The 24,602-nt window shown below is 44.1% G+C and overlaps 2 protein-coding genes across 2 annotated transcripts; both read right to left on the bottom strand.

Moving 5' to 3' along the window:
* Positions 1-11,262: 11,262 nt before the first annotated feature.
* LOC108159772 (glutaredoxin-C4) lies at positions 11,263-11,825 on the bottom strand. Its single transcript, XM_017293331.2, has one exon. The coding sequence runs from the start codon at positions 11,695-11,697 to the stop codon at positions 11,347-11,349; it is 351 nt and encodes a 116-aa protein (XP_017148820.1). The 5' UTR covers positions 11,698-11,825; the 3' UTR covers positions 11,263-11,346.
* A 10,062-nt stretch (positions 11,826-21,887) lies between these two features.
* On the bottom strand, positions 21,888-23,824 carry LOC108159764 (fatty acyl-CoA reductase wat). Its single transcript, XM_017293323.2, has 5 exons — positions 23,681-23,824; positions 23,477-23,589; positions 22,908-23,418; positions 22,128-22,848; positions 21,888-22,066 (listed from the first exon to the last, which is right to left on the bottom strand). Exons 1-5 carry the CDS (start codon positions 23,754-23,756, stop codon positions 21,979-21,981), a joined length of 1,509 nt encoding a protein of 502 aa, XP_017148812.1. The 5' UTR covers positions 23,757-23,824; the 3' UTR covers positions 21,888-21,978.
* Between the last annotated feature and the right edge of the window lie 778 nt (positions 23,825-24,602).

Consider the following 24,602-nt stretch of genomic DNA (forward strand, 5'->3'; position numbering starts at 1 on the left):
ACGATTATTCGCGGCTACAGCAATCGCTCTTCATGAACTATGATCTCCTTAAACTCGCGGACAGCTTTATTCTTATGCGTGTCTTCGTGGAAATACCACAATTCATCATTTTCTACGAGACCAGCCTCCATGGGCTGCTGGAGCATGGGCTGGGCCTGCGCACAGTCTTAAACAATTCCGATTTCTCCGGTGTCAACAACAAGCCGGATCTCCGACTGGCGGCTTTCAAGCACAGTGGAATCATTGAGATGGACGGAGGCTGCCCTGACGCGTGTCCAATTGAGCCGAGTAAGAAAAGAACCAGAAAGTGATAATAATACAGTATTTTGCTTCCAGCTAATATCGAGACTGGCAACGAGAGAGCTATCCCTTTCATCGTTAATCAACCCTTTGTGTTTTTCTTTAAGGATAAAAAAAATATTTTCTTTGCAGGGAAATTCTCTGAGCCAATGCCAAAGGGCTGAGTTTTTCATCAGCATTTTGATAAAATATCAGCAAAAAGAGAATTGTTTTTTTTTTTATTTTTAATGGAGTCTTAACCATCAGATCTTGCAATAAATTTGAAGTCGGACAGTTGAAGTCCAATGACGTTAAATGCCATGCTTCAAAATGATGAAAAGGTCTCCCAACATGCTTTAAATGGTGCCACAGCTGACCTTTGTTCGCTCGTTCGCTGATTCGCATTCCTTTGGCGTTTCCCCCTATGCACTTCAATGCACTTGACATTTTTATTAAAAGCTTTAAGTTGTAGTTGCAGCCAACGTGCAGCAGTAGGAAGGACACACACACGAATGTGCATAAATGTCATGTGACAAGGATATTTGTGCTGCAGTGGCAACGGCTGCTTGCAACTTATTGGCTGCAGGACGCACACGCATCTGCCTCTCTAAGTCACTCGACCCCCTTAGCCCCCCACGATGGCTGTCTTATGCAACAATGTAATAATGGCGGGGAGAGCATGGAGTCTATATAGTCTGCAGGACTTTAACTTTCGCAGTCGGTTCTCAGTCATTTTTCTATCTCCCACTGGGATTTACTTATATGACACTAAAACTCCCAGCAGGAGCAGTGCAAGCTCCGGCATCATTTATTTCATGGGGCTTTCTCCTGCTTTCACTGCGAAGAGAAAATTGCATTGCGTGACATTTTCTGAAAACTCATTTGACAAATGATTGGACGAAAGGCAAACAATTGAATTGTGTCTCTCTTAAAGTGATGCCCAAATTGGGCTAATGGCAGTGCACCATTCTACCCCTTCTTTCCGCTTCTGGGCTTGTGCCCCATTTAAATATGCCAAACACATGTCGTATGCGCAATATTCGTATACGCCATACAAAGCCAGTCGTAGTCGCAGAAGCAGAACCAGGGAACAACTGGGAAAACCATAATTTTGTCTGTGGAAATTTTCGCTTTCGCACACATAATTTTCGTGCATAATTTGGATGGATTTGAAATGGGGTCGCATCCGGATTCTGGGCGCTGTCTGCCACCAGCAGGGGCAATAGCGGCAGCAGCAGGGAAACAGATTTGCAATGCACAAAACGTTTATGTGATAGGTATGCCCCTCTATATATACATATGTGGATATATATGTCTCTCTACCCCTCTCTGCGGGTCCCGTACAACCGATGCTTGTTCATAATGTGCATAAACATTCTCGCATCCCCCACGGATGTTGCCGTTGATTTGGGTTTGCGCCTTCGTATTGTCTTCCAGCTGTTGTGTGTTAGAGATTTTGACTATTCCACAGCATTATCGTAGTTGTTGCTGCTGCAGCATGTTCCCGCATTGCATTTGTCGGATGTGGCAGGGCCTGCTGTTGCTGCCACTGCCTGATAATGACGCCATCATGGGTGTGTGTATGGGGTTTCATTTAAGTTTGTATAATTAATTGAATTTCGGGCTGCTGCTGACTGTAAGTCGGCTGAATCTGCATGGATTTGAGTGCTATTGAATTTGTTTTAATGAATTTTATACTCAGATTTACTGTAACAAACCTTTCAGCAAAGAATATCTCAATATATTTGTAAGGATTTTACTTTGATCGGAAGTGCCACATCAACATCAAAATGAAATTTGAAATGCAACAAAGTCATTTTCTCAACTTATAACAAATCAAAGCCAATCGATACAAGTTGCTGAAAGTCGTGCTGGGGAGGCCTAAAGGGAGGCAATCTAATTGCATTGTGAACTATTTCGTAATTGAGCAAGCATTGCCATTTCAAAAGCAGGCGTATAAAATATTAACATGTCAATTTTAAATTATAAATGATTAAGCTGTAGCCAACATTCCCCAGAACAGTCGGTATTAAAATGTATATCATTAAAATGTGTATGTGGGGCCTCTATCGAGGCTGACAGCATAATCAGTGTACAATTTGCATTAAATTAAAACATGAATTTCCATGACCAAATCAGAGACCCCTTGCACAGAGAAACACGCCATGATATAAGGACTACGGACGAGGACTACCCGCGCAGCAACAAATATTGTATTTCATACCATGCTAAATAAAGAACTCCCATGGAAGGCTACTAGGGAATACTAGGGGAAAAATGTACTGGGAAATAGATAATTATTTGGGAAGCGCTGAGGGCTTCTAGGGAGGGTGATTTTTGGGATTTTTGGGTAGTTTATATAAGGAATAACTGGCATAGAAATATTGGGAAGAAATAAATTTGGTAAATTTTGGTACTTTATGAAATGGTTCACTGGCATAGAAATATTTGGAGCCACTAGTTGAGGAATATTTTTTTTAGGAGCGACTATTGATGGTCTACTTGGGATTTCTTTTTCAGGAACACCTGGTCTAGAAATATGTGAAATAACTGGTTGAGGAATGTGTGTTTGAGGAAGATAATTTGTTGATATAGTTGGTAGGCTTATATCCTCCGGAACAATTGTCCTGAAAACATCCGGCATGGTGTCGATGTATGATGTCGCTTTCGTAGTCTGTGAAAGGTATATACACATATATCGGATGTAACACAGTGGAAATCTGAATACAATATAACATTCCATATCATACCTTTGGGGTGGTAATAGTGTGTGCCGATGAGGCTGTGGTAATAATCGTCATCTGGAATGTCTGCGTTGTCTGTTTAGGCATATTTGTTGGCACGTTAGTTAAATATAGATAGAGGCTGGGCTGCGTTGAAGTAGGCAAAGCACATCGTCCCTGTACGGCAACATATGGCGGAATGCAATTGAAGTACGGCATCCGCAGTACAGGTTCACATAGCACCTCTGCAGATTCGAACAGGAGTGATGCCACCAAGACCCACACACGACCCATTCTTTGCAAAGGCTTGAATCTATTTAAACTCATTCTAGACAGTTTCCTATTGACGCTGGTCAATTCCAATTGGATCTGGTAAGCCCTGACTAATTTCCAAGCTTTAGAGCAATAGCCCTCTCTAGAACGATCGAGCCGCTACAGTTGTGCTTTTTAACCGTTGCTAATAAACCGAAAGGCCTTAAGGCCTAACATCGTAGCCCATCTGATGATCAATGAATCTATTCTGCCGCCTTCAATTCGGGCAATGAATGGAATTGAGCAATGAATAAATAAGATATCGGATATTCAAATAGATATTGGAAGCGAAAGTGCGTTGAGGACAGTGTAAGCGTGGAGTTTGGGTAAATTGGTAACCATTTGGGCACGCCTCAGACGTGTCAAGGTGACAATTCTTTATTTGAATATTACGCCACTCTCTCACTCTCCCTTACTATCTCTGTCTGACTCTGATGGATGACAATAGCTACAACCACAGAGCGCGTTCTCAATGGCTCTGGTCACATTTGCGTGCTAGCGACGTGAGCAGCATGACTGAAGAGGAGAAGCTGGAGCAGGAGGATGGTGAAAAAGTGTGGCCATTGTTGGCACAGGTAAAAATGCCATGACATTTATCAACGACTCTTACACTCACTCGTATTCCTGGTGGTTTTCGGGACGTGGGGGAATGAAGCCATCAAGTTGTGCATTTTGTTTATTTATCAACAGATTAGCAGGCCGTTTCGGTGTCGCCTGTCATCTCACTCGCACGCACTCATTCCTTCTCTTTCCCTCTGCTGTGTTTAATGGCACATGAAATGGCAATAAAGTTGTGGCAACTTTTGCGGCATGTAGTTAAGTATAACTTACGCCCAGAGCGCTCATAAGTCAAAATTCTCTCCCTATTTGAAAGGATGGGACGGGCATGGGGATGTGGATGGGAGCGTACTGTGACTAACAGTAACGCTATGAGTCTAGGCGTGTGCTGACAGTTGGGGCACACTGTCGTCCCTGGGGTCTGTTTTGTCCTTTTCTGTTTTGCTGCCATCTGCCTCGAACTGTGAAATATGCTGCATACTTTTGCGGGCAACGGGGGAACTATGTATATATGTATGTATGTAAGTATGTATGTACTATATATCTCTATCGCCATCTCCCACTCTTATGACTTTTGCGGTTTATTGTAGGCGTGCCGCGTGCCAAACTTAACATACACACAATCATTTTTATGCCACACAATTTTCGCTTTCCACTCACGTACCACACTGTAAGAGAGATTGTGGCGGGGCGAGAGCGGAAGTGGTAAGGTCCTTCGGGGACCTCTGTAGAGTATATAGAAGTTCATAATTCATTCTTTCATTATTATTTTCATTTTCACATTTTCGGCTTAAGTTTCTCTTTGGCTTTCTCTTTGGTTTCCTTTCTCCTTGACAAATTGTTTTAAATTGCATTTTGCAAACAGAACAGAGAAAAACAAGTATAGGAAGAGGCATGCATGACATGTAAGTACGTAAGTCTCTTAACGTAACTTAGTCGAAGGCTAACTTTAGTCAACACCTTAAGCAGATTGCTCTTGTTTTGCTATGGTTTCAACTCAGATTTCCCTCCTCTGGTGCACGGATCGAGTGAGTCTATTTACTCGTACCCAATGAGCCCTGCAGCCCAGTCAAGCATCCAACCATCCTACGAGTACCATCCCCGCCATTCAACTATCCCGATCCTGATTCCGATTCTGATTCTATCCTGTCGCTGGCACCAAACAAGTCAAAGTCCTAACCACCGTCGACATTTTGCGTTCGACAACTAGCGGGCTCGAATCGGGACGGGAGGTGCAACCACAGACGCGTCTTTTGTTTGCTTTGACAGAGGGTACAACTCCCTGTTGTTCCTGGGTCTCGGTGTGTGTGTGTGCTCAGAGTCTACGTCTGTGTGGGTTAGCCGTTTGGCATTGGTGGCAGCTTTGCCTGTTGGGGCACTAAACTTTTATTTCTTAAATCTGTGAATCGTTTGTGCGCCCCCCACTCAAAGTCAATATGCGGGCGCAAATGTACGAAATGATGAGACAACCAGGCCAGCCACTGGAGCAGGGAACGAACTGGGCCTCCTACAGTTTTTGTCAACGCTGTCGCTGCTGTTGCCGCTTCCTGTTTTTCGGGGGCAAAATCGGTTTTTGTTGATTTGAGCGCCAGTTGTTTAGGACAAAAACAGACTGCCATCCTCCTCCAGGCCAAACCACATACCATCCGTTGCTGGGCTCTGGTGTTCCTGCTGTTTCTGGTGCTCCTCCTGCTGTCCTCCCGCTGTCCCCCTGCTGCCTCTCTCGATGCTGCTCTTCCTGCTGTCCAGCAAAACGACAACTGAAGTGGAGTTTTGTTTGTTGTCCGTTTGTCAATTACAAAACTTTTATTGCAATTTACTTTTGTTTCAAGCTCCCTCTGCCAACCTGCACACCAACACCAACACCATACCCATCCCCAACCCCAACCCCAACCCCACCAAACAGCGGACCCCACTTTGAGGTCGTTTCGATGGTTGTCCGTTGACAATTTCGATGTTCGTTCCGTTCAAGTATTTAATATTGTACTCGATGAAGTAATATCCATTCGCTTGTTTGATGAATGGCAAAGGCTGTGCGATGCCATCAAATAACGATACCAAAGTGGATGCCATTGATGTGTGCCCAGGGAGGGATTGGATAGGAGATTGGATTGGATTGGATAGCAGAATGGAATTGATGGTATAGCATGTATAGAGGCATTGGTAATTGGAGTCTTATGGTTGAGTTATCCCTTGACACAATAAATTCGTGGGCCAATATTTAATTTGCATAGAAATCTTTGAAATATTGTGAATTTGTGATTTGCATGGGGCCCTCCGCACCCGCTGCGACTTACAAGTGGCAAGGAAATGGCCTGTGAGGCACTTGGTTTAAAGTGAACAAGTTTTTCTCCTGGAATTCGTTTTGTGGCATGCCTTCTCCCCGGAAAGGAGCACACAACAAACGATGCGCTAATTTGACAAACCCACATGAGGTCCTTCGAAAAGGGGTTGGGGTGGAAATTCAATGAGCGCCACGAACGCGCACCACAGGAGGCGGCGGTAATTTGCAAGAGCCTGTTCGTAGGTCTGGTTTCGTCCGACCCAGGAGCACACAATCAAATCGAAATGAAATTGACCATTAATGTGTGGGGCAGGTATGTGATGGAGTGCGTACATCTACGGGGAGTCGGATGCGGAGTATGGTGGAGTTCGGATGGCGAACGCATTGAATGACGTGGGGGGATTCTAAGGGTCAGAGTTCCTGGACATTGACAGCTATTGTGAATGATGCTGACAAATGAGCGACTTGTAAAGAGGGAGGGAAGATGATGGATCTGAAACTGGAACTGCACTGGACATATGAATCAGTTGAAGACTGCTTACAACCTGATCCAATCCGAAATCAACCGAAATGGTGTCAGTTACAGGGGTTACATGGAGTATGCAGAGGCCCATAGTAGTACTCGCGTCCTGTGCATCATCCACTGTTGATACTGCACAAAGAAGGAAGACTTTTCAAGAGACGACTGTACCCATGCCGGTCCTTATGAATGCGACCGTAAATTCAGCTGCGTTTGAGGACATAGCTTTATCAAAAGAACATTTCGATAAGAAAACATGCATGAGCAAGTTTTTCCTGAAATAAAATTTCCGAATACAAAAAAGGAATTAATCGTGACTAAGGTTCGCATGAGTCGAAACTTTCGAGTGCCGACAAATCATCTCCAGTTATCCGCGGCACTTCGCGGCATTTGGCAAACTCATTAAAAACTTTTCCTTATCGTGACAGAACAAAAAAATTGTCAATACAGTGGGGAGAAGACTCTCTTTGGCAATGGGGATCCCCTGCCCCCCAACCGGCAAACACCTGCATAATTTTTTTGGGAAAACATTTTCGAATAACTTGAGCACTTGCCCGTCCTGCACTCTGTGGTGCTGGAACATTCTTGGCGCTCATTTTTCAAGCCCCGTAAAATCGCGCTGAAACTTTTCCAGCGCCAACAGCAGCAAACATTTTTATAGCGCATTTAATTAATTAGTCGGAAAGTTGGTTCCTTTTTTCCTTTCTACTGCTTTATGCTCTTATTGCTTATTCCTTAGAAAGTTGATGAACAACTCCCTGGAAGCAAACTCATTATCCCTTTTTCTCTGGGAAAAGGCCCTCGTCTCGACTTATTATCTGCGTCAACGGCAGCTCCATGCTGAAGGCGCAGGAAAACTCTTTCCCCAAACATTTAGCTAAAATATTCATGCGGTCGCGTTAAGGTAAGCTCCGTTCGGAACGCCCCGATGATGGCAAAGTATCCCCCGTCTGCATCTCCCTCCTATAATATTCATAAAATACATAATTAATTGATTAATGGCCCCAAAAGTTGAAAGTTTAGCTAAAACGCTATCGCAAGGTATCAAATTACGGGGGTGATCATCCCAAAGGGAATTGCAACTGCCAATTGTTAGGGGTTCGAGGCTCAAAGTTAAGGCCAAAGTTTTGTGGCAACACCTACTCCCCCATTCTATGATTTTAATACAATATTTATGGTTCAGGTTTTGTGAGAGAATCCCCAAATAGATACCCAGTGATATGTCTTTAATATTCACCTAATGCAATTATTACAACATCAAGGGATACCACTCTTTGGTACGGCTGTTAACTTAATTGGTGTAATTGCAGTTCGGCAACGGAATCCTCTCTCCCGTTGTCTGTCGTTCTCTGGGGTTTTCTATTTCATATTAATGCTGTCATGCATTCCTTAGCCAGGTAGCATATTTTCTGTATATCCTGTTGCTTTCGTGTTCACAGAAATAGCAACAATAGGAGGCACCCACTGCTGCTTCCGGTTCCAGGCCCACAGTAACAATGTCACGCACACATATTTCCTGTCATTCTAGGGTTTATTTCCTCACTTGGCTCTACTTCTCCTTTATTTTATGTATCGCATCCTTGTTAACACGTGCGTTGCCTCCCCCGATTGTTGTTGGTGACCCGCCCGCTGTATTTTATCAACCTGAAAAGATCTCCGTTGCATGGCCATGGCCAAAGCATGGCCTGGACAAGCTCAAAGTCAGCGCTGGCTGGAGGTCCGATTCCATGAGCAATCCACAGGATGAGGGCTATGTGGGGATGGTATGGGGATGGCATGTGTAAAACAAAGAAATACAGGCACTAATATAATTATATGTTGGCATGACATGTTACGTGCGAGTGTCGTTTTGGGAAATTTTAACACATTTCAAGCCGCTCTTACAGGGAAGAGTCGTTCAGCTTGATGGGATGTCATTAGATGGATGATTGAACGAGTTTTGGGAACACATTCAATAATTATTCAAAGCCAAAATTAGATACCATTTAAAGTCGCCCAAACCAGAAGCAGATGTGAAGCAAATTTATTAAACCCTCAATCTCTATCTCTCGGAAACCGCAAAAAGAATCTCCAACAATGGAATATCCGCTCCACTCGGTTGGTCTTTTTTCTTTTTTGATAATTACAACACTTGATGCCCGGAATTTGTAATCAAAAATGCCACAAAAGCCACCAAGCGAGAAAACTAATAATAAAACGCTTAATAAATCGTCTATCACAGGCGAAGGAGGAGCTGCATTGCACACAGATACACACACGCAGAGATACTCAAACACACAGACACAGATGCACACATGCGCATGCATCGAGGCAGACAGCGTTCGGAGGGCAACTATATGATATATGGCTGGTCTAGCCAGGGTCTGGTTGCCACAAAACTTAGGTGGCAGGAGGCCAAAGGCGGGAGAGATGCCACGAAAACTATCCAAACGGGCAACTTGTCTGCCAGGAGGGAATTCTAATAAATTTTTTGATATTTTCTTAGTACAATAGAAAACCTAACGCTCTGATAATTGGGAGATTGAATGGTCTCCCTCTGGAGATACATTGTGCGGCCACGCCCTGTTAAATTAGCCATTACAAAATTTCTCTGCATTAAATCTTTGGACATTAAAGTCGGAGCGACAATGTTGCTCCGGCGTGGACGGATCTGCCAAGTAGATAATAACGCAATCAAACTGCCAAATGCATTTTTTATTGGGGCACACAGATACGGGAGACCCCCACGTCCAACCGCTCGCTTCGTCAGTCCGTCAGTGGCAATTGCACTCATCCTTCAACAAATTAAAACAAAGTTATATGCCACTGTTAAACATTTTTTTTTTTGAGTGCCCCTTCTCCCACAGCAGAAAAAAAGGAACAAAATTATGGCCAAGCGCCTGGGGATCATAAAAAAATTTCCATTCCATTGCAGTTGTAAATGCTCTTCGTGTTGGTGGCCATAACAAGCTTTCACGCTGGATAAGTCCAACAACTACAGAATTTTAGATGCAAAAGCGGGCTAGCCGAAGAGTAGAATACCTAATAAAACAAAATTAGAAGGATCTTCAGTTGCGGAAATCCCCTCAAGAACTGAGCAGGAACAGGTTTACCAAGCATTTTAAGGAAAAGCTTGAATGAAACCTAAAATTAATCGGTTGGAAACATTATTTTCAAAGTTATAGCTATCATATGATTAGAGTATCGTTTAAAAATCCCATCTATTAGTAACCGGTATCAGGCACTTATCAATGTGTTAGTTTTACTGCCAAAACGTATCACTCCCTTACTAAGTTGAGGGACATCACAGGGAAATGTAATATATGCAAGCAACATTGTAGGGACTTTTGGCTCTGGCGAAGGTTAGTTGCATATAAAGTTAACTGTGCTCGAGAGGGAGAGTGAACACTTTCGAGGGAGTGTCCAAAATGTGGGGGAAAGCCATGGCTATGAAAACAGGAAAGAGACGGAAAACTTAAGGAGCAGTGGCCAAGAAATACAATAATGAGATCATAGGTGCGGTAAGTCGTAAAGCGATTGATCAAATATTGATAGTAGATGCATACATATGTACAAATTTAGTTGATTTTTTCATTAATACCTTTCACCCATCAATTCAAGGAATCTTATTCCAATTACAATTGCAAGCCCGTTTGCTTTTTACGAATTCAATGGCATGACTCTGGCATGAGGTTTAACCCTGATTGCTCACCAATTTCCACAATCAATCCTTGCTGCTGGTTTTACGCGCGATTTAACCCCAAAGAACGAACCAAAAAAACAATCGATGAGCCAAATTACGCATACGACACGTGTACTCTGGCGTTTTTTACCCGTTTATCTGCACCTGCCCAGGCGATATTCCTGAGCAACTTTCATGTGTGTGTCAGTAATTTAACATTGTTAGGTAATTTTCAAATAGTAGATATAGGGAAAACCATTTACGAAAACGACAAAACAAATTGCTAGCAATTTTATGTCGTCTTTAAGAAAGGCAGAATACTCGTATATAAAATGCAATCAATTGAGGGATTTCTCTTTGCTTTTGGGGACTACAAGTATTTCAATTTGACCCAGATATTTGCCACGCAAAGAATGAGATATTTTTCTAAAGACGTGGCTGGATTCTAAGTCAATCCAGTCAATCCATACACATAAATCCCCATCTTCCATTCCACATCCTTTTCCTTTGAAATTTACTGTTCTGAGAGTATTGCTCAGAGCCTTGACCTCTGGATGCCGCCTCCTGGGCTGATGCTTTCAATTTTTCATATGCAAATGGGTATTAAAACTCATCCGGGACAACAATGGGGAACGAAATAATGCCCCGACTGCAGGCAGGTGTGCAGCTGCAAAGAAAGCGCAGTCAGCCCGAGTCCGGAGTCCTTCTTTGCCTTTCAGCATTCACTGCATAATTGTCTCCCTGCCCCAGACCACCCCCCCGATTCGTTGTGATCCCTTTCAGGAACAACTTGAGCGCCATATTGAGCAGATAAAAGGCATTTTTACCCATCTCCTGCCTACCCCCCACCTACCTCATGCCTTGTTGTTCTTTTGTTGTGTACCAAGAAGATATAGCAAAGGCACTCTTTAAAGGGATACATGCATTTGAAGAAGCGAAAAACTTGGAGTATTTATTCGATGAAACGTAGTTTAAGTGTTGAAAAAGCAGCAGTATCCTTGAAAGTGGATCACTGGAAGTACTTCTGGAGTATGCCCTGATCGTAGAGGCGCTTCACATCGGTACCGCCTCCCACGAACTTGCCATCGATGAAGCAGCGCGGCACAGTACGTGCCCCCGTCATCTCGCCGAGCACTGCCTGAATCTCGTTGCCGTCGTCGCGCTGGTCCAGCTCGATCACCGTCGCGTTCACATTCAGTTTGCGGAACTGCTCCTTGGCCATGCTGCAGTAGGGGCAATAGCTCTTGCTGAAGATCACCACCTTGTGATTGCTGATCGTCTCGCGCACAAACTCCGCCTGGGGACTGTTCATGTTCACGTACAGAGCAGGGGGCTGCAGTTGACTGACGACTGAACCCATTAATCTAACAGGATGCCACTTCTGTTGGCACAAACACTGGGCACACAGTCCAAGGAAAATATTGCTAATGAAAAGAGCGTTTGTTGAATTTTGATCTGTGATTTGTGACTGAATTTGAGTGACGTTTTCAGGGGTTACTGGGACTCGATTATGTTTGGGAGTTTCCAAAGCCTACTTTTAATAGGGTTTCAGTTTCAGTTCATTATCCACTGCTTCTCTAGGGAATCTCTTCAAAGTTCTCTTCAAAATCGATTAAAAGATCATTAATTTTTAAGCAAAACCCACAAATAGCAACCCAACTATGCCCCAAATGGCACTGCAGTCGTTTCTGAAGCCGCATTACTGTGGTCTGTCATAAAACCCATTACCTCTGCTTCCCGCTTCCCTGGCTTATGACACTTTCACGCACTTTCATGCCTCAAAGGCGACCGCAGCAACTGTTGGAATAGAGAACCGCAGAGACCCGTAAACCCTTTTCCGAATTGAGAATCGAGCGATGTTGGGGGCGAGACTCACTAATGAACTGAGGCGTTTATTTATGCAGCAGTTGAGACCTCCACTAATGGGTCGAGGACATCAAAGAAGGGACACCTTCTTCAGGACATCCACAGTCTGGCCAGAGTTTAAATATTAAATAACCCAAAAGCGGAAAGTCACTTCAAGTTCAGGGAGTGGATGGAGATGGAGAACTAGCTGCAGACATGTGGAGATGGCAGAGAAATCCTTTTCATTAACGCGACGCTTGTTGCTGACTTCCTGCCAGGAGGACCCCCTGTCTGTGTCTAAGTCTGTGTCTGTGTTTTTGTCTATGTCCGTGTCTGTGTCCATATCTGTGTTCCCCTCTGTGTCTGGCTCCATGTGTGTGTCCGTGTCCGTGTCCTGGTCGTAAGTTTCCGTGTAACAATGTAATTTATTGTGCGCACCTTTGTTTTCAGTCAACACACACTCAACGGCTTCGCTTGGGTAATAAAACAATTTCCCCCCCACAGCCATATGTGCAACGTTGTCGTCCCCAGGACTGCCTTTGGAGTCCGCCTTTGGAGTCGCTCCTAAGTGGATTATCCTTCCTTCAGTTACTCCAAAAAGTTGGGGCACCACTTTCCACCAACTTCCAGTCGAAAAACGCCAACTCATTATTGTCGTCTTGTCTTGTTCAATGGCCATCTGCTCGCTAACAATTTACACATATGTAAAGCGCCAGTCCTTCGTCTGAAGTTCGTATCCCTGCACTTTTCTCATGCTACAAATAACATTCTCCCATGCTAGAGAAAATCGCGCTTTCTGGCGCCTGCGCCTGGGACTCCTCGCTCTCTAAGAATCGTTGCTGCATCGTAATTGTTTTGGGAAATTTACTTAACAATCATTTTAAATTGTTCGCGGTTTTTCCCAAGGATTAGTACTTAATTTGATTAGGCCCATTCAAGTCGGCAGTTGCTACCCGGCTCTGGTGACGCCTTTTTATTGTTTGGCTTGAATTTTTCAGTTCGTTAGTGGCGGTCGTTAAAGAATTTCATTGAAAGGGGTAACCGACTGTTTACCATAGTGGGTCGGTCGACTGGTGGTTATAGTCGAATGCCACTGAACGACGATTATACTGGAATATTTACATACTTATACATATGTATATTTTGTTCAAAGACTCACTTCTAATGGAGCTTTGAATGGATATCTATAACACTCGGCGATACTTCTTTGGTATATTCATCGGGAGTAGTATTATCCTTGCTTACTTCTTCTATCTATTCTTTTCTTCATCTAATTCTCAATGGGAGCTCTATCCCTTTCTCTCTACATCCACTCAACGCATCGACGATTCGTATCAATAACTCAACTCCATGAGATCGATAGCCCTTGTCCGTTAAGTGGAGCTGTCCGCCTCCACCTGTACCTGTACGCGCCTCACGAACAATGGCTTTGTCTCTGTTCTTCCACTGGAGAAGTCGTCGGTCGTTGTCCTCCCAGCTAATTGCCACCAATTTGTCAACGCAATGGCCTAATCCCAATGGCCTGGCCTGTCCCCGTGCCATTCACCCACTGATAAATTAATTTCCAATCATTAACTCAGCTATGCACTGCACTACACAGCACAGCAAAGGGTTATGCGGGTTGCGGGGTGTGAAAGATTCCTCAATTGATCGCTGCCCTCTCCGCTCCAGCCCCATTTAAATGTCGGTCATTTGTCGGGGGGAGTCCCCTTTCTAATGGCTAATTGGGTTGGGCAGCAAATGGGCCAGAAGCTGACTCTCGCTCTCCCTCTTTGTGCGTACTCGTTCTTTAAGGCCATGGCATACTCGAAGGCGTCGCCAATCTTCAGCACAATTTCGTCTTAATTGATTAGCTTAATTTACATTTAATGTTCATAATTTTTTTAATGGCCCAACCCTCTGTTTTTCACCCCCGATACGCATCTGCAGCCATTCCGTACAGTCTGCCGCCATTTGTAAAACTTTGTTATAAATTTCTTCATTAAATATTTCCATTCATGTGCCTGCCGCATTTCGCTGAGCTCCAGCGAAAGGGTTCTTCCGCCCCACCCACCGAAAGCGAAATTAAATGAACTGCGTGCGCGGTAATTATTCATGTGGGGATTTCTCGGTTCGCGTTCGCGTTTTCGTTTGCCAGCGAAATGCTCAGCGAGATGAGCTTAGCCGTAGAGTGGCGCCTCCCCAAGTCTCGAGTCGCTTTGCATAGTTCTTGAGATAGTTGAGACTGTGTAAATTGTTGCTCAGGTGAAGCATGAAAATCGTCGAATTCTCTGGGGCAACGAGAGGGTAATTGTTGAGGTACAGTTGCCACAAAGTTTAATTGGGACGAGGCGCGTTGAGTTCTGAACATAGCTGGTCATATTTTGATCTATGGGTTAGGGAGGCGGTCCAAAGTTTTTATCCAAATTACAAGAGGTAGCCATCTCCAATTAATTCCATCTGAGGTGGTATTCCATGTGCATATGGTAGTTCAATTCCTCTCACTACCTATCCATTTCCTTCGCTTACCTTACCCTTTTCGTAGCAGTCACATATTCCCATTTTCCTGCCCGAGTCTTGGCATTTTTCCCATTCGCCCAAGCAATTTTAACTTTTTCTCATTCTGTTGTGGACTTTAAAGTGAAACTCAAGTTAATCTCTGACAGAGAGGCCCACCGGCTTGCTGCATTTCAGTCCTCTCCAGTTGCGGCTCAACTCATCAGCCCAATGCACATCCGTCCAATTAATCCGGTGCGTATCTGAAGGAGGCGGAGAGTGACAAGGTGGAAAACGAAGAGAAGAAAATTGAAAGAGGGAAATGGCAAGGGCCAGGAGGAGACAGAGGCACACCTGCGCGCCTACTGTTTTAGCAATTTTCCGCACAAATTCCATAGACAACAACCAGCCACCGCTGTCAGTCTCCAGTCACAGGCTCCGTTCATGCCTCTTACCAAAGAAAAGCCAAGGCCAGAAGCGGAGGCAGAGGCGAACGCATGATCAAATGTCACAATCAATTTCAATTTGGCGCTCGAATTGAGCTTCGTTAGCGGCAAAAGCTGCCAAAGAAAACGAGCCCCACTGCTGGCTGAGTGAGCCAGAGATAGGAGCCACGCAAAGAAAGAGAGAGGGCGACATCGCATCGAGTGCTTAAGATGCCAAGATGTTGCAGGAGCCAACTCGCCAACTCCAACTCGCCTGGATGCCACTTTTTCTAATCAACTAAGCCAAAAGAGAAGCGCCTGTAATTTAACTAATTTGTGTATGCCCATGTGTCTGTATTCGTGTCTGTGTGTGCAGCCTGTTGCAATTGTCTCACGTTGCAAGTGCAGCCGCTTCCTTGACAACTTGGCTAACCAAATATAAATTGCAAATTGCCTGGTGAATGCTTGAGAGGCCGGAGAGATGCAGCCGAGACAAGCGGCACAGTTGGCAGAAGATTGTGTGCATCCCATGTGGAGACTGGTTTTCTGCGAGTACACCGAATCTTATAATTGTAAAAACCAGAGTCTACTCTATTCCAAACATTCCGTTTCTCCAGAGAACTCTTCATATCTGGCCCTCCCAATTATGCATTTCGAAGACAGTTTAATCGCCACAGAGGAAGTGGCATAAGAAAAACTGAAAAACTTCCAACGCACTTTTCGCCTGAGATCTTTTGTTCCGCCTCAATAGTGGCACAACACAGTCTTTTGTACTCTGTTTACCAATGTCTAGACGTTGATGGTGACTTGGCTCGAAAGCCTGAGAGACTGAAAGACTGAGAGATTGTGCGTGGGTTGGTTGGTCCTTAAAGGGCATTGTGTAAGTTTTAATGCAAAAATTGTTTGTGGCTGATAAAGTTGAAAGGGAACTGGTTTTGAAAGTGTTTCATACCAACAGTAAAAAGTTCAAGGAACAATGAGAGTTGTACAAGCGGAAAGTTTGTAATGAGTTTGTTTTCAAATTCAGATCGGTATTCAAATTTTCTTAAGACTATCGATGATTGTCATTTGGGCCATAACGAGCGCCGCCTTTGGTCACACTAAAACGAAATGGTGGAATCTTCTTAAGCCGCCATTAATAAGTTTTTCTCGCTCGCAAAGGAGTTAAGGGGGGAGCGGGAACGGGAGCGGGAGCGGGAGCGGGAGCAGGAGCAGCAAGATTATAATTACAAGCGGGAAAAAGAGAATAGAAATTTTCTTCAACGGTCAACGATTTGTGGGATAACAGCAGCAAATTAAAAACTTTTGCGTAAAATCCATTTTAACTTTTCAACAACTCATCGCACTGCAGCAGCGACAGCCGAGAGCCGACAGCAGCTGCCATAGGCACCAACAACAACAAAAGAAAAACACAAATATTACTATATATATCGACTAAAGGATACCCGCTTTGAGGAATCCTGTGAAAATAAGCGGCCAATTAATAGAATACTATGAATAGTTCCCCAAATCCATGAGGATCCGGTCTAGATGCTAATGTTCAAAAATACTACATACTTTTCTCTGAGCACGTCGACAATATACCCCCAGAACTCAACGACTACCGGGGTATGAAAAAAGCCCAATCTGAGCCTGACAGGCTAACGTTTAATAAAGGCAATGCGAGCTGGGGACGGTGCTGTAGTTGGAGTTGCAGGAAGAGTGGTAGCTGAACATGGAGTTCGAGGTTCGAGCCACGAGGAGCCACAGTCGTAGTCGCTTCTGTATGATGAATAACACGATGACGTTGTCCGCCAGTTAACCAAGTCCGTCGCTCCAGCCAAAGACAAACTTTTCTCAGAGACACGACGCGTATACACGCTCTTGATGCTTGATTAAAGCTGCATGCAACTCCTTTCGCCCGTCCCCCTCCGCCACTCCCACTCGCACTGGCTCCGGCACTCGCACTCCCTCTTGCCTGTCGTCTGAGTGGGAAAGAAAGAATTAAAAGAGGCGTCCGTGGAGGCCGCTGGCATTGCCTGCAACTTCATCTAAATGTTCATTTGTTATGCTGTCGTCGGCCGTGATCATCATCATCGCAGCCATAATCATCATCTGCCATGCCACAGCCCCATCCCATTCCGTGCCCCCTGGCAGGCAGCCAACAAGTGTCTTCAAACACACTTCTTGCCAGCTGCACAGGCGCCGCCGGCGTTGTCTTCAAGTGGCTTGCATAACCGTGATGAGCATATAGCTGGTCTTGGTAGTTAAGAAAAATAGCTGAACTAGCTAAATGCAGCAGTTGCTATATAACGTCGAAGAGTTGGCCAATTTGGGGACCACCTTCCGCCTTAACTTTGAGCCCATATTTATGACTTTGGCCACATTTTTGAAGAAAGTACACTAGTTAGCAATAAGCTGTTACCGATCTCCCTTGGGAGTTTAAGTGTTGTTGGCTTTCCGTTCACTGCTTGCTCAGCACTGGCTAGGCATTGGCTGCCGGTTCTCCGCATGCAAATTGCCTGGGCCGCAATGTTTTGATTTTATTCTCATTTTGATTATTTTGTTCGCTCCACTTACAGATTGCTCAGAGACGGGGACGCTCTTCAGCGTGGGCTTTGGCATGGTCTGCTCTGGTCTGGTCTGCTCTGGTCTGGTCTTTTCTGGCCAGCTGTGAAGTGCAGTTGAAATTGCTCCGGCGTGGGCTTTTCCAGCTTTTCCAAGTTGTTCGAGAAGTGCGTGACATGTGTTGGAAAGTGCCAGAACGGCAGTTAACATATGGAAATGTTGCAAGCTACTACTCGGCCTCAAACTTTGTCTGATGGACATCGGAAAGTGGGTAAGTCACGTTCACAAGCGATGGAATAAAGATGTCGTTGGCCTGACCCCATGAGATCCAATGAAATTCAATCTGAAATTGCCCCTGAGATGCGACATCGGAACTCCAGATCTTTATTAGATTTGCTCTTCCATAGGGAGGGAAATTCCTACTTCCTCGTACATCACATCTGACTAATTTCCTGTCTCTCTGCGTTGAACGGACACTCATGATAAACGTAATTGACAAACATTAGCAGGCAGTTCCACAGGAAGCCGTCGGTTGGCCATACAACACGATTCATGAGATACTCGGTCTCGGTGTATACGGTCTCCGCAGGGACGGCTGCCCAATAAACAGCTCAAGATTTATGCATGCAAGCGTTTTATTGGCCCAAATCCAGTTCCCAGCCATGTCCGGGGGCGCCCCAACTGCAGTAAGCAATTTGAAACGGAATTGGTATCGGAGCACTAAAAGAATCCAGTTCTCACAAATGTGTGCCAACAGAGATATGAGGTTTCCTGGCTAGTCAGGTCAGTCCTTAAGCCTAGGGGGTTCACATGAGTTGTGTCCAGCGCTTTTCATAGCTTAAAGGGTCTATAAATTGTTTAATTTTATTAAACGTGATTCGATAAGTGTGCCAAACTTGTTTTAGCCTTCGGTGGAACATCTACAAATCACTGAAACTGCATTCAAACCATTTTCTGTATGGTGTAGATTGTTGGAAAGTTTCTTCAGTGTCTTGAGTGGGAGAGCATGCATTGTCCCCAAATGTAATCCCTGGAAAGTATTTATAGTCTAAAGCCGAAAAATTAAAGCAGACACTCACTCTCTTGCTCTCCATTTGGTTGCGCCACAGAAGCCTTTGAAGTATGTCAATGCATTGCCAGCCACATGTGGAACATTTCGCACGACACCAGCTCCAATTCCGTAGCCTCTGTCCCCCCCGTAAGGGCCGCCAGTTTTGGCAAGTGTCTGCGCCTGCTTAGGCCGTGATAATTTATGTGGCTGCCGCATCTCTGTCCCCATCGTCGCAGCCGCTCCGACACTTTGATCCGTGCCGACAACAATGCGCCCAGCCAGTTCCCCAGGAATTTTCCCTCTCGACTTGAAAGCGAAAGTGACATTTTACTAATTTAGCATTTTGAACGCGTCTCGTGTCTTGCGGTTGTGCTAAAAGATTTATTTGCGAAATTGCAAGTGCAACAATCCCCGCCTCGCTGGCTTTTAATTAAGGCCACCTCCTCTGGCCACTGGCTAAATTGTAATTTATCCCATAATTTAGTTATGGATGCTGGCCATGCTTCCGCGGGAACTGATTGATTAATGTCTGGACGGGAATGCCCGTTGTAGGAGTTGATTGGGGAACTTTGAAGGGAGTTCAAGGAGAATCGGGTCTTTAAAATGAATGGAGATGCGAATCCAATGAGCTGTCGGTGCATGGGTGCAACCCATATCCCAAAACTAAACTTTAAGAAAATCCTACCGTTCAGTATGATTAGCTGAAACTAATCTCCCTGTACAAACCCTATTTACGGAATAACAAAAGCATTTCGATTCCCTTTTGGTGATATAATTAAAACATAATACAATCCATAAAGCAATTAGCGTCGAATGGCAACGATGTGTCTGGGCTTTGGCGGGTTTTTCCGCTTTATCCAGTTATCATTTCGAGAGCAATCCGCGCCGGTTTTTTTGTGGATTGCCAATCAAATTGCATTGGCAAACGATTTAACAAGACCGGCAATAACCGCAACAGCAACGGGAACGGTAAGGGGAATGGGAATGGGAATGGCCAAAGAAAACATGGCAAAATAATTCAGAGGCAAACAAAAGGCATTCAATTAAAATTTGCACAGTTTGCTGGGCATGGCCATGCATTTAATACAATTTACGCAAATTAATTTCGCTGCAAAACTGCAAAAATGCAAACAGCAGCCAAATCAGAATCGCTGTAGAGAATGCACGGAATTTCATCTATGCGACGGGACAAAAACCCATAGTATAGCCCTCTATGGATCGGATCGATTCGGCAGACAACCGAAATACAATATTAATGGCCTATATAAATGGCAGAAATACGTACACACAATACTATATGTGTGTATGTATAATTGCAATCGAAACAGCAGTTAAACGATAATATTTTGCATAAAAACAATTTGCGAAAATTGCAAAAACCGAAACGCTAGACGGAGAGTGAAAGAGAGGACCGATGCAGAGGGATACGATACAATGCAATACCAATTTGTCGTATTGTTTACCAATGGCCAAAAAAACAATGGCTTAGGCATTGAAGGATATGGCAATGAATGATGTGTAGGGTCATCCATTTTCCACCAGGGTTTCAGTTCAGCTCTCTTCAGTTCTGTGTGGTTCGGTTCTGTTCTGTCTGCAAATTCGGGTCATGCGATAAAAACAATAAATAGTTTTTGAGAATTTATGGCATTTTAAGGTGTTTGCACAAGTGCAATTCACCAAATTGATGACTATCCATTCAGCTGGCAATTAAAATGGAATGCACTCAAAAAAACAGCATAGATTTCACAAGAAATGCAGCTGGGGGCAATATTAAATATTTCTTAATTTATTAAGTAGAAACACCTGACAGCTGAAAGAAAGGCCCCTCTTAAAGCAGTGCAATCAAATTTGTTGAAACCAAAATGAGCTTCAAATATTTATAGTGCGTCTGCTTTCAGACCCCGCGGATCCATGAAGGGCCGCACCATTGCAGAAGGAAGGCTTCACAAATATTTTCATATGCAGCCTTTGGCTTCCGGTGCAAACACACAAAGTGTGAAACCCTTTGAGACGCACTAGACATTCCATTCCCAAAAAACATAAAAAAAGCCAAAGGAAAAAAAGATACAAAAACGAAAGCAGAGCATTGGGCAACGAAGCCGTTGATACCCTTCGAGGTCGAATGAGAGAGATGAGTTCTCTAGAAAGCCATAGCGAAAGCGATGAGGTATAGTGATTTGATCCGACTTACTACTAAGAGTTGTAGTAAAAGTAGTGCTCAAAGGTTTAGTCGGATAACTTTAGCGGTGAGGGAACACTTTGTACACATGACTCTGGAATCGCCAAACCCTTCCTGTAGAGTATATATACATACCACTGGACCGAGGGATGTGATACAGTGGGCGGCGCAGAAGAAATAACAAAGCAAAAATGTATGAAAATTGTTTTACGGCAAGTGTGTGCGATGTGAAAATATTATGAGTTAGTCGGTCTGGCTATGCACACTCGTGTGCTTGCCGCTTGAATTAAAATGAATTTAAGTGGTTTGCTTTTGGCCAAAGTTGTGCCCTTTCCGCATACACACATGTGCATGTATCTACTGGCATCCTCGCAGCCTCCTGCACATCTGGAGGAGGAGCAGAGAGCAAGGGAAGCGTGCATAATGCTTAGTGGTAGACGGAGAAGACAACTTAAATTCATATTTACCACGAAAATGTCTGAAAAGTTGCAACGAGTTATTAATTACGCGGATATAATGGGAATCCGCAATTGTGTGGGCTGTGAAGAGAGGGCCCAAAGAGTTGAAATAAACTCAAATTAAAAAAGTAATGGTAGAAGAAACAGCCGTAGCAGAGTGCTCTTTGATCATAACCGTGAACGAGAGAGATAGAAAACTTTAAACTACAATCCAGAAGATCCATTCTATCTATAAATATCATTCCCCACTTTTATCTGACTATGAGAAACACGCCTTCATCGGATTGATATGTAAATTAAAAACAGAAAATTGCACAGTCCACAGAGCAAATGTTGCATTTATTTAAATATTGCTGCACATTTGCACTGTCTGACAGGCCAAAAGTCAACTTGAACGAATTTATTTACAACCGTCTGAAATTGCCAATCACTAGCTTCGAAAATATTCTGATCGACAGGAAATAGAATGACTAAATACCATCCCATGAATATATTTTTTTCCCAACGCATAACTAACACCTATTCAGCATTTTCTTCGATACTCTGCTTAGAAACTGGCATATAAGGTGCTCCGTTGTGTCATTATTTTATTATCAATGGCATTTATTGTTTCCAATTTTCAACCGAGACACCATTTTACCTGTTAAATTTAAACTCTTATTTATATAAAGACGCTCAAAACTAACCAAATCAAGTATGCGGCAGCAGAGACAAGAAGACCTTGAACAGCGCAATGTAGAACAAAATACCTGCAAGCACAGAGCCAAGATAGTCTCAAGAACGACAAGAGTATTACGGAAGTCTACTTACCGAGATAGAATCCTACGTCCATGATCCAAAGAAGCTGTCGTCGGTGGTTCCTTGAACAAATGTAGTCGCATACCATTCAAGGTAGACTTGAAATAGTCGTCCCAGTTCATATTCTCCATATTAAAGTTGAACACGCTTTGATCTTCCGTGGACATATGGTTCCATAATGCCTCAGTATTATCCCTGCTAAACCAAAATGTTTTCTTATTGAAGGGGAACAGTGCCACCACATTTTCGTGGACTTTGCGGTAGGCTTTCACTAGACGGGGTTTTTCGCCACTCAGCCGCAGGAGGATATCGAATAAAAAGCCGGGCACATAGTGGTAAAAGATGCAGCCCAGACTAAACAGCCAAGGACATGTGGTGGCATGTACGAACGGGTACCAGATCATTTTGGTCATCGGAACCAGCTTGCCACTGTACATGCCCTTATCTTTCAGATCCCCAAAGGTGATAATATTTGTGTTGCTAGGTGAGAAATTATAAATGGTGGGCACTGGCTTTATCGCTGGAGTTGCACGTTTCTTTGCGTTCCTTGCCGTTTCCCATGCGCTCGCCACGACCATGTTGCCGCAATAATCGCCAGGAACTACAGGGGCGTGAGCCTTGTAATTGCAAAGCAATAGGTGCAGGACACCGTAGGTAATGCCGTATATTAAGGCGATGAGTCCATACGGGTTGTCAATCCATCCGGAAGAAGGCTCCTTGTAGTTGGCAAATACTATCGTTGGGAAGATTGGAGGTTATCGAAGCGCCACTGGGCTAAGAGGAGTCACTTACTAATGGCAGGCCGAAAGATACACACCGGAAGGTCACCCGCCTCACCTTGGATCACTTGCTCTGCCAGGCCCTTCGTATAGCTGTATGTGTTGGGGAATTTTCCCAGTAAGGCAGGCGTCATATTGTCCAAAAGCTCGGCGCTCAGTGTCTCTTTTAGCTGCAGCGCCGTATCCACGGAGCAGGTAAAATTCTCAGGATAGAACTGCTCGTGAATGTGTTCCAGCACGCAGTTGGAGTAGGCTGTGGAGATCTGGACGAAGGCCTCCAAGCGATGCATTTCCCTGGCCAGCTGCAGCATGAGGCGCGTGGCCCGCGTGTTGATGGCCAGCGCCGTATGCATGGGCTCGTTGAAGCGGACGGTGGCTGCTCCGTGAATAACAATCTGCACCTCTTTTGCCAGTAGCTTACGATCCGCATCACTAATACCTAGGTCCGGCTCCAGACAATCCCCTGCTATGGGTGTCATCAGCTCCAAGGCCCTTGGTTTTGTCCTTAGTAGTGCCTCGAAAATCTGTAACAGGAGGGCGTGAGAGCGAGAGTTTTCAGCGTGACAGTCGTGGGGTACTCACCGGCTGGCTCATCCATTTTGCAACGCGCGTCTTGACATCCTCGTTTTTCTTAGACCTGACCAGAAAATATATGTGTTTCGGATCTGTAGCTCGTAGGATCTTTTCAATGATCACTGAAAACCGAACGGTAAAATTTATCTTTTGCTTTCACTTATCCTGGAAATATCCAGGATAATAATAAGGATAATAACAAAGTCCTTGTACCTTTTCCTAAAAACCCAGTGCCGCCTGTTACAAACACAGTCTTGTCCATATAAAAACGTTGTATTTCAGTGTCCATTTTGCGTGGCGAAAATCTAATCCTGCTGTATGCTACAGACGCGACACACCTTATCAATTGAGGAGGGCCCAGCAAGTCTTTCCATTTATATTTATACTTCTGACTATTCTTAGTCCAGTGGGTCTAAGCATATTCATTATTCCAAATCGCATTACAGCAATGCAAGTACAGTGAGGGATGTATAATTCGAAATTACTGATTCCAAAAGGTAATAGAAATGGTCTTCGGTTTTATTTTGATAATCCGAACTTTTACTCAAATCGGTACGATTTAATTTATTTACCCATGTACATACAATACATATGTACATGTTCAAACAGACAACGTGCATATGTTTCCAGCGATCAAACCGTATATTTAATTCGTCAAAATATATGTAAGCGTATATGTATGAAGATGATATAAACAATTCAAGACCAGTCTTCGAGTCGAGTATTCCGATTAAAACCATTGTTCCGACTATGCAAAATTGGAATCCGACTATACTTTTACAAACTGACAAGATACGAGTACGAGTGTGTATGTATGACAAATTCTGTGAAATAAAAAAAACAAGCGGGAACGTTATCGGGAACTTGTATAGCCATTAAATATATACATATGTGAGCTTATGATTGATGTAACTTATACAAGATATTTTATCGTAAGCGCCCGATGTGGTACGGAAACCGATAACTGCCGCATATCTCTCTCTATCTCTCTCCCTCTCTTGGTATCGGTGTTCGTAAAGAGGACGTATGTCCGCATTCTTTCGCAATTTTGCTAGCACTTGTTATAAGAAATAGGATAAAAGGTTCTTTCTGGGTGCTACTCATATCCACATCCACCACAAAACTGATATACCCC

Source organism: Drosophila miranda, chromosome 3, assembly GCF_003369915.1.
Source record: "Drosophila miranda strain MSH22 chromosome 3, D.miranda_PacBio2.1, whole genome shotgun sequence".
NCBI lineage: Eukaryota > Metazoa > Arthropoda > Insecta > Diptera > Drosophilidae > Drosophila > Drosophila miranda.

Coding starts and splice junctions, on each gene's coding strand:
- LOC108159772 (XM_017293331.2), bottom strand. CDS start 11,697: ATGGGTTCAGTCGTCAGTCAACTGCAGCCCCCTGCTCTGTACGTGAAC.
- LOC108159764 (XM_017293323.2), bottom strand. CDS start 23,756: ATGGACACTGAAATACAACGTTTTTATATGGACAAGACTGTGTTTGTA. Junction 23,590..23,680: donor CACTGGGTTTTTAGGAAAAG/GTACAAGGACTT, acceptor TTCGGTTTTCAG/TGATCATTGAAAAGATCCTA. Junction 22,067..22,127: donor GGACGTAGGATTCTATCTCG/GTAAGTAGACTT, acceptor CTGTGCTTGCAG/GTATTTTGTTCTACATTGCG.